We start from the raw sequence: 14,228 nt of genomic DNA on the forward strand, positions 1-14,228 counted from the left end.
GTGAATTTTCACCGTTGCTCTCAGGCAAATACAAAACGCGTTTTGGCTAAACTTGATCCGCCAAACATATTTTGCTATGCTCATTGACCACTCCTTCCATTCAGCATATCACGTCTCTCTTGATGAACATAACAAAAGAACAATCACCAAAACAACGAGTTTTGTTGGAGGGTGAATTTTGTTATCATTTCCGACCGAATGCACTTGAATGAACGACAAGTCTTCTGTAATGCAGTCAACATCACCACCACTGGGTGTTTGCCTGCACTGTTTTGACGTGACATTGTTACCTTGTAAGCTGTGGTTACTAGGGGTAATTGTGGTTTGTGTCTATGTATATGTTGATTTGCCCACGAAGCTATGTTTAAAATGTGGTGGCATGACAATTTAGGTAGTATGCAATGATTAAAACATCAGCCTTGATTGATAGACCCGTTACGATCACCATGTGAAACATCACATACTGGAAGTGACAGTGGGCCTATATTAGGGACCTAATTTTCTTAATTTTATTAAGAATCTTCTCAGTATTATAAGTCTACTATCTTGCTCTTCTTTTGTATTTATTTATTTATTTCTTATTTTATTGTATTATTTAAACCTTTTAGTAAGCTTGACTCAGGGGAGGGATGCACAAGAATTCCAATGCACATGTACTGCAATGTATCTGTGCAAATGGCAAATAAAACTCTATTCTATTCTAGACAGATCTTGTATATTGTCTTGTTCTGGAGAGGCAAGGTGCCTTGAATTTAAGTGTGTATGTAAGTGTTGAAAAAAACCTTAGATTGCATCTTTACAGACAGGAAGTGGACTGAAGAAGTATCCAGATCTTCTACATACATAAAATGACAAATATGTGCAGATATACAAGTAAGTTACACTACGTTACTGTATAGTGTAGCCTAGTGTTGGCTACGGGTATTATATTGTATGGGGGTGAAGTGTCCTAAGACTATTAATAGAAATTATTCAGAAAGTTTTCTGTTGTAGTGGCAGTGTATCTAATCTTGTTTATGGTTAAGTGTAAGTGAACAAATATAGAGAAAAGTAATGTAACAGGAGACACCCATGCACAAAACACGTGATAAGTTTTACAAAAAAAAAAAAAAGAAAAAGAAAGGACAGGAAGAGACAGCTGGGCATAAGGGGGCGGGGCTTCCAGAAGGGTGTATCCAATAAAAAAAAGCACCCTTACTCCCAGACCGGCCCGAACGAGTTCCTCACATGCGGCAGTGGAGGTCTCATTCAAACCGAGACGTTTCTGAATTAGAAAAGACGGATTTATTTCCTATCGAAACTGACAGTCGTCAGTAGCTTTTTTGTTTTTAACTTAAGGCAGCTTTTTGAAAGGGGGACTTATTTCATCAGTTGATTTTTTTTCGTTATCCCGCGCGCGCTATTGTAACGCTACGAGCCGCTGGCGCCAATTAGCTTACTGGCTAGTACGCACTATTCTTCAAGGGACTGACAACTGCAACGTGTGGTGAGTTTTATAATTTGCCCTTCCTATCAGAACAAAGAGATCCTTATGGGTTATGCACTGAACACTACCTAATATTAACATGACCATCCGATGTTAACCTAAAGCTAACGTTAGCTTGAGTAACAAACCAGTGTGTTACTTCTTCAGTAATAACGATCAGACTGATCTAATAGCTAGATAGCGATATTGTAATTAGGAGAAGATGGACACTTATTAAGGTTCATCATCATGTTTGACCGATGATACATAATTGTGAGTTGCCGTTAACATTAGGTCTTGAAACCATTTGGCACGGAGCAAGGTTAATGGCGCAGTGAAACCTTTCCTTTAATGTTGACCTAACGTTAGCAATATTGACCATCTGTCCTGCACACACTTGGCAGGCCACTGAAATTGTCTGGACACACTCCACGGTGGCTGCCCACCCGGTCAGTCGGCGGTACCGCAGCGGTAGCTTGCGTTCCTTAAACCGAGTCATATCCGGTTGCGTCCCCATTTACGGAAAACCACGTCAAACACAATTTAAAATCACGGATACCAGGCGTAGTAACAGTCATCAATCATTATTGTTAAAACGACAAATTGAAACTTGACGTAAAGTATAAACCGGTCGAGTTTTTCTGTCCTTCGGGCGCTTGCGGTCGTACGAACAGACGGCGCTCGTGTTCTGGGCTGTGTTCAATGAATGGATGACGACACGTGCTCACGTAAGAAAAAATATTATGTCCCTTATAGATAAGACACTCCGTTTACTTGGAACGGTCTTTGTGGTCACAAACGACAGTAAACTGTAAAGAAGTGAAGTGTCTGGGTAAGACACTAGTTAGAGGTCGTTGGTGCCATAAGAAGCCGGTTGTTTCCTGCGACACATACAAAAATGGCTTCCCGCAGGGTTTTCAGACAAGGAAGCTACCAGAGATCATCCTTCTGTTCCAAGCGCTTGCCACTGGCTTTCCACGCGTCTTGCGTTGTTTTCTTACTCGGTTTTCAAACAAGCTGACCCCCGTGTCTTCTGTGCCTTTCTTGTGTGTTGTCAGTGTTTTGCTGTCTTTTTGGTGAGCTTCTAGCCGTGAAGTTGGAATGAGGAGGACTTTATTATTAAAACAAGCCTTTTCTGTCTTTTGTCTTTTCAGGATGTACCCCTGCTCATCTGCAGTTACAGTTGCACAATGGCTGTCTTTTCACTCTGTTTGTTAGCTCAGCACCCAAAGAACAGCAACAGATCTAGTATAATTGCAGGATAGCAATACGCCCTCATTATACCTCTGTTTACCTAAATTGTTTTCTGGTCAGTCCCAGATAAACCTTTTAGAAGTTTGCACTGCTGAATCTCAGAAATCCTGTTAAGACAGGTTGGTCTGAAGAAGAAGCTAATTATTTATTTTACCTTGTACCTCTTTATTTTGCTAGCTGCTGTCTAGAAATAGCATTATATAAATAAATATTTTGACTGGCATTCATTCCTCGTTAAGATTGTGAAGAAATTACTTAATAGTCTACAATCATGGTTTCAACAACTGCAACTGCAATAATACTGGCCAGCACAGTAGGGTATACTGTACAGTATACTGCTCTGACAGAGTACATGTGGCTGCTGATTGTTGGCTTCATCATCGCCTTCATCTTAGCCTTTTCTGTGGGTGCCAATGATGTTGCCAACTCCTTTGGCACAGCGGTGGGCTCTGGAGTGGTCACCTTGCGACAGGCATGCATTTTGGCCACAGTGTTTGAGACCCTGGGATCAGTGTTGCTTGGGGCCAAAGTGAGTGAAACCATCCGTAAGGGTATCATCGACGTGGGCATGTACAATGGCTCTGAGCATGTATTGATGGCTGGATCTGTCAGTGCCATGGTTGGTGAGTATCTGCAGGTTATCTTACATGTAATTATACCCACAGTCACTGAAATCGGTGAACAGAGCTAGGTGGCATATAGGGCTCTGCATTGTTTGATTCTTGAAACTAGAAAGCATAAATGTCTAACAAACACCTGTGAATAGGGCTGTAACTAATTATCTAAATTTCACATGACTATCTCATTTTTACATAGTTTTTGGTTTTGATAATTTAATTGAAAATTTGCCCGAAGTACACTACTTGGGAAATTTCTGATTCCAACTGTCAAGTCATATAACATGGCTAAGAACGACAAATGTTTAAAGAAGTTTTGAAGTAATTTTAAAAGTCTGGAAAGGTATGTGGAAAAGCTGAGATCAGGGCAGCTGTTCAAGTCTAATGTGATCATTTTATTTGTTCTCATTAGGTTCTGCTGTGTGGCAGCTGGCCGCCTCCTTCCTTAAGCTCCCCATCTCTGGAACACACTGCATTGTTGGTGCTACTATCGGCTTCTCGCTGGTTGCCAATGGCCAGCAGGGAGTCAGGTGGTTTGAACTCCTCCGTATCGGTAAGTCTGACACTAATCAGTTGACCTAGAAATGTCCTCATTGTTTGGTTGAATTGCATCACAGGCTATATTAAAGTAATGGCAGTGTGTGATTGGTAATGCAATAACACTGCACCAAACAGTGTTTTGTCTGTGGTGAAGACCTTTTTAATATCTGTGTCAAATATTCAGTTAGGTTATGAATGACATTGCATGTTCACAGCTAAATCTACAACACATAAGAATATGTAATATATTTGAAATATAAAAGATCTGTGATTCCAGTAGTTCCTAAAGATTTTGGAATAATGGGATGCCCAGATGGGGGAAGAATGACATTTGTCAGAGAACATGTGGCAATTTCACTTGCAGCTTTGTGAGAAGCAGTATATAGAAGCAGATCTAATGTTGCAATTTGTTTCTTGTTTCTTCATTTATTGCATTACATGGTATTTTTCAAGTCTGTGTTCAGTAAGCCTAAAGCTGTCATAAACCAGACTGTAGAAAAAGAGCTAAATGCATCACAAAATAATAAAATGTTAACCTCATTCAGTTATGGAAATTAGTTGAAATTTTACATTGAGATCACAGGAAGAACCCTTATTTATTGAATTGCTGAATAAAGTGTAAACGATCCTTCTTAACTGTTCACAGAACAAGTAGATATGTTGCCAAAATAAGCAAAGAATGTCCACTTTACAAGGGAAATGATGATAGCTACTTTATGGTTAAAAGTGGCAACTTGCAAAGCCTGAGATACAAGCTGGGTTGAGATTTCCTGTGTAGACCGCACCTGAAAGGATTACTTCCTAGCAGGTATTTCATTTCCTTAAAAAAAAAACAGCGGTATTGCATTTCCCAGAATCACAATCATAAAAACTTTACTGATCCCTGCAGGGAAAAGAAGATCATTATTTTCAAGGAAGAGTAGAAGAAACAGTGTCAGTAGTTCCAAGAAAAGTTTATCATGTTTCTTTAGTTTTTCTTTAGTTTTGAGTTAGAATACTGTCTTTGTTTGATTAGTGTAAATAATTTAAGTACTTAGAAGCCATTTACAATTTACATTTCATTTTCATGACAGAGCTGCCAAATATTACATATCCCCTAAATTGCAATGCTCTTATTTCTTTAATTTGCAGTTGCTTCCTGGTTCCTGAGTCCTCTTTTGTCTGGAATAATGTCAGGCGTTGTTTTCTACTTTGTGCGCATGTTCATCTTACACAAGGTAAGCTGGCTGTTATCAGCTTGTAGATAATGTGCATTTGTGTGAGTAAAATTAGAACCCTTCAAGGCGATTGGTTTAATACAGTTTCAACACTGTCCCAGTCCACACTCAAAATGGAAAGGAGGAAATGTTTGTTACATGACAATAATAAAGTTCCTTATTCACATCATCACTGCAAGGTTCAAATTACCCCCATGCCCTTTTTATCTCATCAGCTGTAACCTGACAGCAAAATGGGTCAGTTTTGTTAATACAATGCAATTTTTATTTCTCACTTGCTGCTCTGTTTTGTCCCTGTAGAAAGACCCTGTACCAAATGGACTGAAAGCCCTGCCTGTCTTCTATGCCATGACCATGGGAATCAACCTGTTCTCCATCATGTTCACTGGAGCTCCGAGTGAGTATCATTGTTTCAGTCATTTTGCTCTGCATGCCTGCCCGCAGCCACAGCTTAAAATAAACTGCTCCCTCAGACAGCCGGAGGCCCACATGTATTCCAGACTGAACCAGGCTGTGTTTACCATTTTCACAGAAGCCGTGTTTATTTTAACATGTTTTTTGGGCCTCTCTTGCTTGTGGTTCTATGTGGGTCATAGCAAGATTTCACTTAACTCTTGACATCACTGTCTGTGCCCTTCAGACATGGAGGCGGAAAAGAGAAGTAAAGAGGGTGTTTGAAATGGTCATACTTGTCTGTTGCCAGTAGTTGTGCTGCTACTCAGAATTAGCGTAGTAATTCTTTGAATACATGTCCTCCAGAAACTCTTCATTAAATGAGCAACTTTTGCTCCTTTGTTTTTTTTTTCTCTCTACAGGGCCTAACAGTTCAAGATGTTAGCTGGCCTGGGCCATTAAATGGCTGCTACAGGCCAGAGTTTGACCAGATATGGTGCGCTGTTGTGTGCATGCACATCAGCGCACTCACAGAGAGGAGATCACTTGCAGTTTCAACATAGCCCATAACCCTGCTTAGTCAGGCACATTCTGTACAGTTGTGTGAAGTCCCTCAGCACACTGTACACGAGGACCTGTACTTGGGTACCTCACAGAAAAAAGGTGCGAGATTTCATTTTAAACATCCTAAAAAACCCCCCTGCATCTACTATCAAGTTGTGTATTAATTGACCTTTTTTTTATATTCACACAGAAATCATAACATCCATATATTCTATAAACTGTAGATGTAGACAAATGGTCACCACACACTGGATCATTGTTGAAGCCTCAAGACTGCAGTGAAGCCAGTTTAACATTAGGATAATCCCCATTAGTTCCTGCATGATCAGTTTGCAAGTGACTTAACAACACGAAGCAACGCAGCTAATTCATGGGCATTGATGAATACATTTGATTTTAAATTTTAAAATAGTATTTTGTTCCTCGTAGTCAGACACCCCATGTTTATTTTGTGGCCCAGTTTTGGATAGTACACTACTCTGGCACCCAGGACAACAACAGCGCATTGCTGCTGCCTATTGCTGATATATGCACTCTAATGCAGCAGCAGTATCTGCAGCCAACCGAGTACAGTATGTTTGGTTTCCTGTGATAGGAGTCAGCGTTCCCCTGATCTACACCCTATCATGGTGGTGCGATTGGACACCAGAAATCCCACAGCACATTCCAATACTCAATATATAGACCAGTGCCAGAGACCTCAAGTCAGCATGTGCAAAAATTCGAGCCAGAGAATTTAAGGGTCAGCTGTCGGTCCTTTACGGATGAGGCATAGTGTGACTTGGGTTCTTCACACCTTATAAATCACTCAGCTGCTGTTACTGCTCTGCACCCCCAGTCATTGTAAAGTGAAAATCTACCCAGCCACAGAATTATGATCTAATTCCTAACCTCTAAATGTTTGTCACCTGGATAATGAAGACTTTTCATAAGTCAGTATAAAATCACTGTCAACACTTCGAGGTATCTCAGAGATACTAGGAACTGTTCATACATCTGTTGCCCTCAGCAAAGCCTGCTTCATATGCACGTCTAAACACTTTTTTTTTTTTTTTGGCATACCATTGTTTCGCAGGGCTGAATGTCATGGTGACAGTACATTTTGACCCATTCATCCCATTGATAAACTTCAATGCATTTAGCTGGATACGAATTTTCTGCCTGGGTTAACCTAAAAAAAAAAACACTCATTGGCGTTGGTTGCTCTGGGTACAGCAAACAATCACCAACATAACATACTCCCATCACAGTATGCGTTTCTTATTGTAACCTGAGCCATGGCCCTGACACAAAATCTTAGGTGTATTCAAAGGCTGCTGTTGTCAACTGTGGTATCATGGTTAGACACTTACTGTTATGAGTGAATGGTGGGCTTACAGGTCCCTTCAGTGCTGATACTTGGTGCAGCTGTCACTTAATCCTAATACTCCTGGTAAGTTCTACACTGGGTTCTAGACAAAAGTGAGGACAAATAACCAGAGGCTCCTTGCCAAGTGAGTCATAGACTGCCACTTTTAACTGTCATTGTAATTGAGGGTGGTGGTGAGATACACATATAGTACTGGAGAAAAACAATAAACATGTTATTGTGTAATGTCGGCCACAGAATACAGAGGTTTCAGGGAGGGGTTTGGAGCACAGCTGTGGTTAAATTCCATTTCCTGTGCTGTCCCATTCATCCCACTGCATGGCTGTGGTATAGCCCCACCCCTTAGTGTGGGAGTGTTACTTTTTAAATCCTTTCTTTTGTATTTTGTAAGAAGTTCCCTACAAACAAGTCACCGTGACAAGAGCCAGTCCACTCAGTGAAGAACAGGACACTCAGCTGTTACAGAGCCTCCTTCCGTTTTTTCCTCTTATGCCTCTCCTGTCCTGAAGGGAGGTATCTTCCATTGCGTAACTAAATAAACACTAGTTAGGTGCTCTGCAGTCTCATGCTGCAGTGTGACTCAATGGAGAGAGTGCACTGTGGACTCTGCCCTCAAATGAACACGGCGGCCGAGACACTTATCGCTTAGCCTTGGCCTTCATTTCCTTTTGTTTATCTTAAACTTCCCAAATAGTCCCGAGCTAGTTTATTTTTTGTTTTTGAATTATGCAAAGCCAAGGTCACCTCACCAGGAGCAATGCTAGAATTTTCAGCAGCTCCTGCTTTTGTTTTCTCCTAACCACACTGCTGAATTGTATCCTCTCCATATGAAAGAGATGACTGCTTCCCCAGGGAAAATTAAATAATAGTTTTCTGCCAACATGTTCTGCATCCACCTCTGCTGCACCACCTTTGCTGCAGTCTTGGCAAGAGGGTGCCTTTATTGCTACTGCAAACAGTTCCAGTGAATGACTCCCCCTTTCTCTTTCTCCATTTTCTGCCTAAGTAATGAGGCCTTTTAAGGAACTCATTGTCCATTTGCAGCGGTTAACAGGGCACCTGGGAGGTCATGGTGACATATTTGCTCTTTCACCTGTTAGGTGTTACATAACTGTCCACATCTAGGGGTACACATGCTTTCCATATTTAACTTAGACGTGGCACAATGAGGCACTGCTGTCAGCCAGTCCTAAAAGATGGCACACAGACACAAGTGTTTGCCTTGTACTAGCCTAGTACCATTTGTGTTTATTGAATGAGTATAAGTTCCTCCTGAAATTTCATTGTCTTCATACGATGTCATATTGACTTGCAAATACTATCTTTACAATTTTATGAATCAGTCAGTCAGTCTTAATGCAATGTAACTGTGTGTGTTGTCCACTAAGAAAGGTAGCGCCTGCTGCCTTGTTTTTTAAACCTGCCTTTGTTTGCCTTTGTGTGTCTGATTCTGTCTGTGGCACCTGGCGGTCCTTTAGTGCTGGGATTTGACAAGATCCCATGGTGGGGCATCCTGCTCATCTCGTTGGCCTGCTCTCTACTGACTGCCATTGTGGTCTGGTTTGTTGTCTGCCCTCGCCTCAAGAAGAAGATTGAACGTAAGTCGCACTTAGTTTTTAATTTTTTGGCAACCTGTATTCAAATCCCAGTGCTCACCATTTTCTGCTGACCACTGAAATGATGGGTGTCCTCTCTTAAGCCACTGGACAAGTGAGGGATTTAGCACTGCACATGTAACCTAAACCTATTCACACTGAGGGCTCATATTAATCCAGCAAATGGAGCTCAGGGATATTTTGTTATAATGGAGTCGCTCTAATGAAAATCTCAAAATATTGTCATCAGTTTTTGTCCTATAATCCTGGATTAAAGCAAAAAGCCAAGAGCCATCTGCATTTACACACCCATAGTGTGGTTCTGTTGTTGAGGGGGAAGCATTTAGTTTGAACCCTCACAAATGTAGTTCCCTCTGTTGTTAACAGTACTTTTATTAGTTATATTCAGCTGTCTCATAAAAGCTTTAGCCCGTCTTAGCTCTTTGTGACATTACACTGGACATAGACCCACAGATATAATTTTCCATTAGTTTTCAATTGAACCTTGTGTTTGTTTTTTGTTTTTTAACTTGATTTCAAAAGAGGGTTTTCAGTTTTCTCTACTTGTAGTCATCTTGACAAACCTGTTTATAGACAGAAAGAACTGGATCTGCCTGGTCTAACATATTCTTTGAGTGATGTTGACTTTACCTGTCATGTGTTGCCTTTTATAGTACCAGAGAAGCAGCAGGTTTATCTGTCTAAGCATGACCTGTCTAGATCAGCTTCTATCCATTAGACAAGCAGCCTAATTGGGTCATAGTGATCCACTAATTGGTCTTTACCTCCTTGACTAAAATAAGCCTTGGTTGACTTAAGGTGTTGACATGGCATTTGCAGTGCATTTCTGGGGAGAAGGTTGAGGTTGACAACTGCCTCAGCTCCGGCCTTAACAATTCTGGATGATGCAATGTGGCCTGGGTCAGACTACTCCTATGATTATTACGTGAGGTATTACATGAAGTATTGGCAAGGAGTGTCTGATTCACTTTAAAACCACAAACAAATGTCATGTGAGCCACACGGTGTGTTGAGTCTTATCGTCTTTCATAAGTTAAGCTGCTAGTGGTAGTGTAAATATGTTCCTTGTAAGGTCATAATCCATTTATCTGATCCTGTGAACACAGACGGTTGTTTCTGAACACAGGTGGTGTTGCATTTTTAGGACAAAGGTTTTTCTGACTCTGGTTATGCAATTCATACAACTCCCTACAGCTTAGGTTGAAAGGAAACACGTGTGCTGTGCTAGTATTTCTCTGCTGCAGTGTGTATATGTTTGGACATGAGCCAAGCAATATCTCACTCCAACTCCTTCCCTACTAGGAGATATCAAGTCTTCCAGCCCCTCAGAGAGCCCCCTGATGGAGAAGAGGGAGCTCAGAGAGGCCCACTGTCCAATCCTTAAACAGACTGCCAGGGAGACATCTACGCCTACCACCCCAGCTGTCAATCAGAACCTCTCTGCTCAGCCCCAGGTTCCCCCTGAGGAGCGCAGGGTGGCGTTTGACATTGGAGATTCTGACGATGTCGACAATAATAAGGAACGCAAGGTGGCATTTGACATTGGAGATTCTGATGACACTGATTACAGCAATGCAAATGGGGGTAAGCATTCCTGGATACAACACTGTTGGTACTTTTATATATATTATTAAAGTTACATAGCTTGATGGTATATTATGTAACTCCCCATATGAAATTGATACTGAACTGAAGACTTAACAAGCGTTAATGATCCCCCCCCCCCCGCCCCCCCCCCCCCCTTTCTGTAGCCCCTAAACAGGCTCAGTCCAACACTCAGGTCCAGGTCCACAACCAGCAAATTCAGCACAGCAATGGCTCTGCAAATGCTCCCAATCAGGTCCAGTTCAATAATCAGGTTCAGTTCAACAACAGGCCTGCACAGATGCCAAGTAACGGTTACAGCCAGTACCACACAGTCCACAAGGACTCCGGCCTCTACAAGGACCTGCTACACAAACTCCACCTGGCCAAGGTTGGTGACTGCATGGGTGAGGGTGGTGACCGACCTATCCGGCGCAACAACAGCTATACCTCCTACACTATGGCCATCATCGGCATGCACGGAGACTTCAAGCATAAAGAAAGCGACTTCCGTGCCAGCGAGGATGGCGACAAGGGCACAGGGTCAGGTGGTCAGGACAGGAAGCGTGTGCGCATGGACAGTTACACCAGCTACTGCAATGCTGTGGCAGAGCACACAACTCCTGAGGGGCTGGGGGAGGGTGAGGTGACAGTAGAAATGGGGAAGGAGGATGCAGGTAGCAGCCAAAGCTCTCTGGATGACGATGGGCTTGAGGCAGACAAGCCAGAGGTCTCAACTCTTTTCCAGTTCCTGCAAATTCTCACTGCTTGCTTTGGATCCTTTGCCCATGGAGGAAACGACGTTAGGTATGCAGACTCCTCTTGAAGGTGTTGTTACTGTCAGTCTTCAGGCTGGTCAATGAGACTTTTGTTTCTCTGGCATGTTGTTGACATTTTTACTTATCAGAGTCAGAATCTTTTACCACCGTAGAAATGACCTCATTCTTTCCTCTGCAGTAACGCCATTGGACCATTGGTAGCTCTGTGGCTGGTTTACACAACCAGCAGCGTGACTTCAAATGAACCTACACCCATTTGGCTCCTGCTGTATGGTGGCGTGGGCATTTGTGCTGGACTCTGGGTGTGGGGTCGCAGAGTGATCCAGACCATGGGCAGGGACCTAACCCCCATCACCCCTTCAAGGTACAAATGCCACAGACAGTGCTGATCCTGTTTCTCCTTAGTCATAAAACCACATCCTCAACAGACATTACCAGTCTTTGAATTTAGCAGACTTACTCAGAGACCTAAGTGTTGTTTTTATTTCCCTGCAGTGGTTTCAGCATTGAACTGGCCTCAGCCCTGACTGTCGTGGTAGCCTCTAACATTGGCTTGCCTGTTTCCACCACCCACTGCAAGGTAAGCTGGTCAAACACTGTGGTCTGGGAGGTAGACTGAGACATTGGGGGAAGAGACTATTTAGTTGGGGGGAGGCTACAGCAAACAGTCTGGTAGACAGCCCAAATGTGGAGCAACTTTCTTCTCGTTACATCTTTAAGTAGGCAGACAGATCATTTTGAAGTCATAAACATACGGAAGATGATGGAATTCATTTGACAACTGCTGTGTTTCCAGGTGGGCTCTGTGGTTGCAGTAGGGTGGCTGCGTTCAAGGAAGGCAGTAGACTGGCGTCTCTTCAGAAACATCTTCATGGCGTGGTTTGTGACTGTGCCCATCTCTGGCCTCATCAGTGCTGGCATTATGGCCCTTTTCATCTATGTCATCCTGTGAGCATTCAGCTGCACCCTGAGCAGGGGAGGAGAAAGAAACCGCTCCAGTGCGCACCAGGAGAAAAGGAGTAAAGTTGGAAGGCCGAAATATATTGCTTACCTCACGCCAACAACTTTGGAAGAAAAAGGAAAAAAAATAGAAATGTTGATATATTGTGAAATGGGCCTGTGGTTCTTGGCTGCATCATTTTCAACCTAGAATTTGCTGTTTGTTCCATTTGGGCCTCATTACTTCCGGTTGGAAGCTTGCATTTCTTTATTCTGACTTGTTTTTTCGTATCTCATCATTCTGTAGCTCATCATGAGTTAATCAAAAGATCAACTGATTTTTTTTTTGTTCTAATACTCATTCTTCCATTTCTTGTTTTTTACTTTGCAATTGTGTATATACAACCATGCTGTGTTTTTAATTTTATTTTACACGTTAGAAACGAACAATTAAAATGCAGTATTAGCCTTTTGCAGATGTAACTCTACAGTCATAACACATGCTGAAAGTAATGTAGATGCAAAAGCAGTATTTTTTAGGTAAAAACGAGGTTATTGGTGTGTATGTGTTTTGGTTGTTTTTTTTTTCCCCCAATTCCAAGGATTTGTTATTAATGAATTCATATTTTTATCTAGCTTCTTTGTATCCCCTAATTAGGATGTTTGTGTTCCTCTATTATAGAACAAAATTTCAGAGAAGCTACAAGTGAACATGTTTTCTACTATACATCAGAATTATGCAGTCACGTTCACAGCACTGCAGTTTGTCTTTATGACACACAATTATCTGAAATGACGTATTGCTGTAGAAGCACTAATTGTAAACACTGGACGACCACCCGCAGAATGGTATGAGAAATGCAGTGTCATTAGCATAAAAAGTTCGCACACTTCTGGCAGGAAATGGCAAAGCCCTAATCTGAATTGATTATCTGCTGTCCAGCTCTTTGATTAGAATCTCCCGAGGCTCTGCATTCTTGATCAGTCCAGAAATAACTGCGTAAAATATGTTGGTTACTTGAATTTATGAAATGTAATAGCAGAATGTCAACTAATGCAAAAACATGCTCTCATAAAAGCCCTTAAGTCTCCTGTTAAAACTTGATAGCATCATCCTTGATGGTTAAATGCTTTAGGCCTGCTTCAGCCTTGCTATTACTCTGTCAACTTGTATTGGCTTATTCCCAGTTTGTTTTTTTCTGTGGAATTTGCACCTGCCCCAGACAATTATGTGTTGCTCTAACTTTGCTGTTTCTCCCTTGGCTTGAAAAACTGAATTAGAGGTTTAAAGTGAGGAGGAACAGGAACCTAAAAACTGGAAGTTACTGAACTGGGTTTTTTGGTGTTGAGCTGATATGTTTGAATGAGGGCAGATATATGATGCATGCCACCTATATGTGTGGTCATTTGGCTGCAGTACTAAATGCATTTCAGACCTAGACTAGATGCTGTAGTTGCCTTAATTGTTTTGTTTTCACTTAGGTACCAAAGAAGAGGTGTTTTTTGATTTTTTTTTTTTTTTTTTAAATGCACATCAACATACTTTGGTCCACAGTTGTGGATAAATCAACAAATAATAAAAAATGGAAAAATATTATATCACATAGTATTGTTGAACTTTTCTTTGATACTGATTTAAAACAGAAATGCTTCAAAATAGGACGTCAAATCCCATGAAAAAAATACAGGAACTCATTCCTATGGTCAAAAATTTTGTCTTACTGCCTTAGTAAAGTTTTTTTTTTTTTTTTTTTTTTTTTTGCTTGCATATTTTGACGGCTTACTATAGTATGACTTTTTTTGGCCGATTTTGATGCCTTACTATAGTACGACGTTTTTTGGCACATTTTGAGGTCATACAAAAGTATGACTTTTTTTGGCCGATTTTGAT

The 14,228-nt window shown here is 41.5% G+C and overlaps 1 protein-coding gene across 1 annotated transcript; it reads left to right on the plus strand.

The window, feature by feature from the left end:
* Positions 1-1,214: 1,214 nt before the first annotated feature.
* On the plus strand, positions 1,215-13,936 carry slc20a1b (solute carrier family 20 member 1b). The gene is made up of 11 exons (XM_041058421.1): positions 1,215-1,486; positions 2,620-3,342; positions 3,749-3,889; positions 5,008-5,093; positions 5,394-5,490; positions 8,898-9,017; positions 10,338-10,619; positions 10,787-11,426; positions 11,577-11,762; positions 11,894-11,978; positions 12,195-13,936. Exons 2-11 carry the CDS (start codon positions 2,991-2,993, stop codon positions 12,348-12,350), a joined length of 2,145 nt encoding a protein of 714 aa, XP_040914355.1. The 5' UTR covers positions 1,215-1,486; positions 2,620-2,990; the 3' UTR covers positions 12,351-13,936.
* The last annotated feature ends 292 nt before the right edge of the window (positions 13,937-14,228 follow it).

This window comes from Toxotes jaculatrix, chromosome 16 (genome assembly GCF_017976425.1).
Source record: "Toxotes jaculatrix isolate fToxJac2 chromosome 16, fToxJac2.pri, whole genome shotgun sequence".
NCBI lineage: Eukaryota > Metazoa > Chordata > Actinopteri > Toxotidae > Toxotes > Toxotes jaculatrix.

Coding starts and splice junctions, on each gene's coding strand:
- slc20a1b (XM_041058421.1), top strand. CDS start 2,991: ATGGTTTCAACAACTGCAACTGCAATAATACTGGCCAGCACAGTAGGG. Junction 3,343..3,748: donor ATCTGTCAGTGCCATGGTTG/GTGAGTATCTGC, acceptor TGTTCTCATTAG/GTTCTGCTGTGTGGCAGCTG. Junction 5,094..5,393: donor GCATGTTCATCTTACACAAG/GTAAGCTGGCTG, acceptor TTGTCCCTGTAG/AAAGACCCTGTACCAAATGG.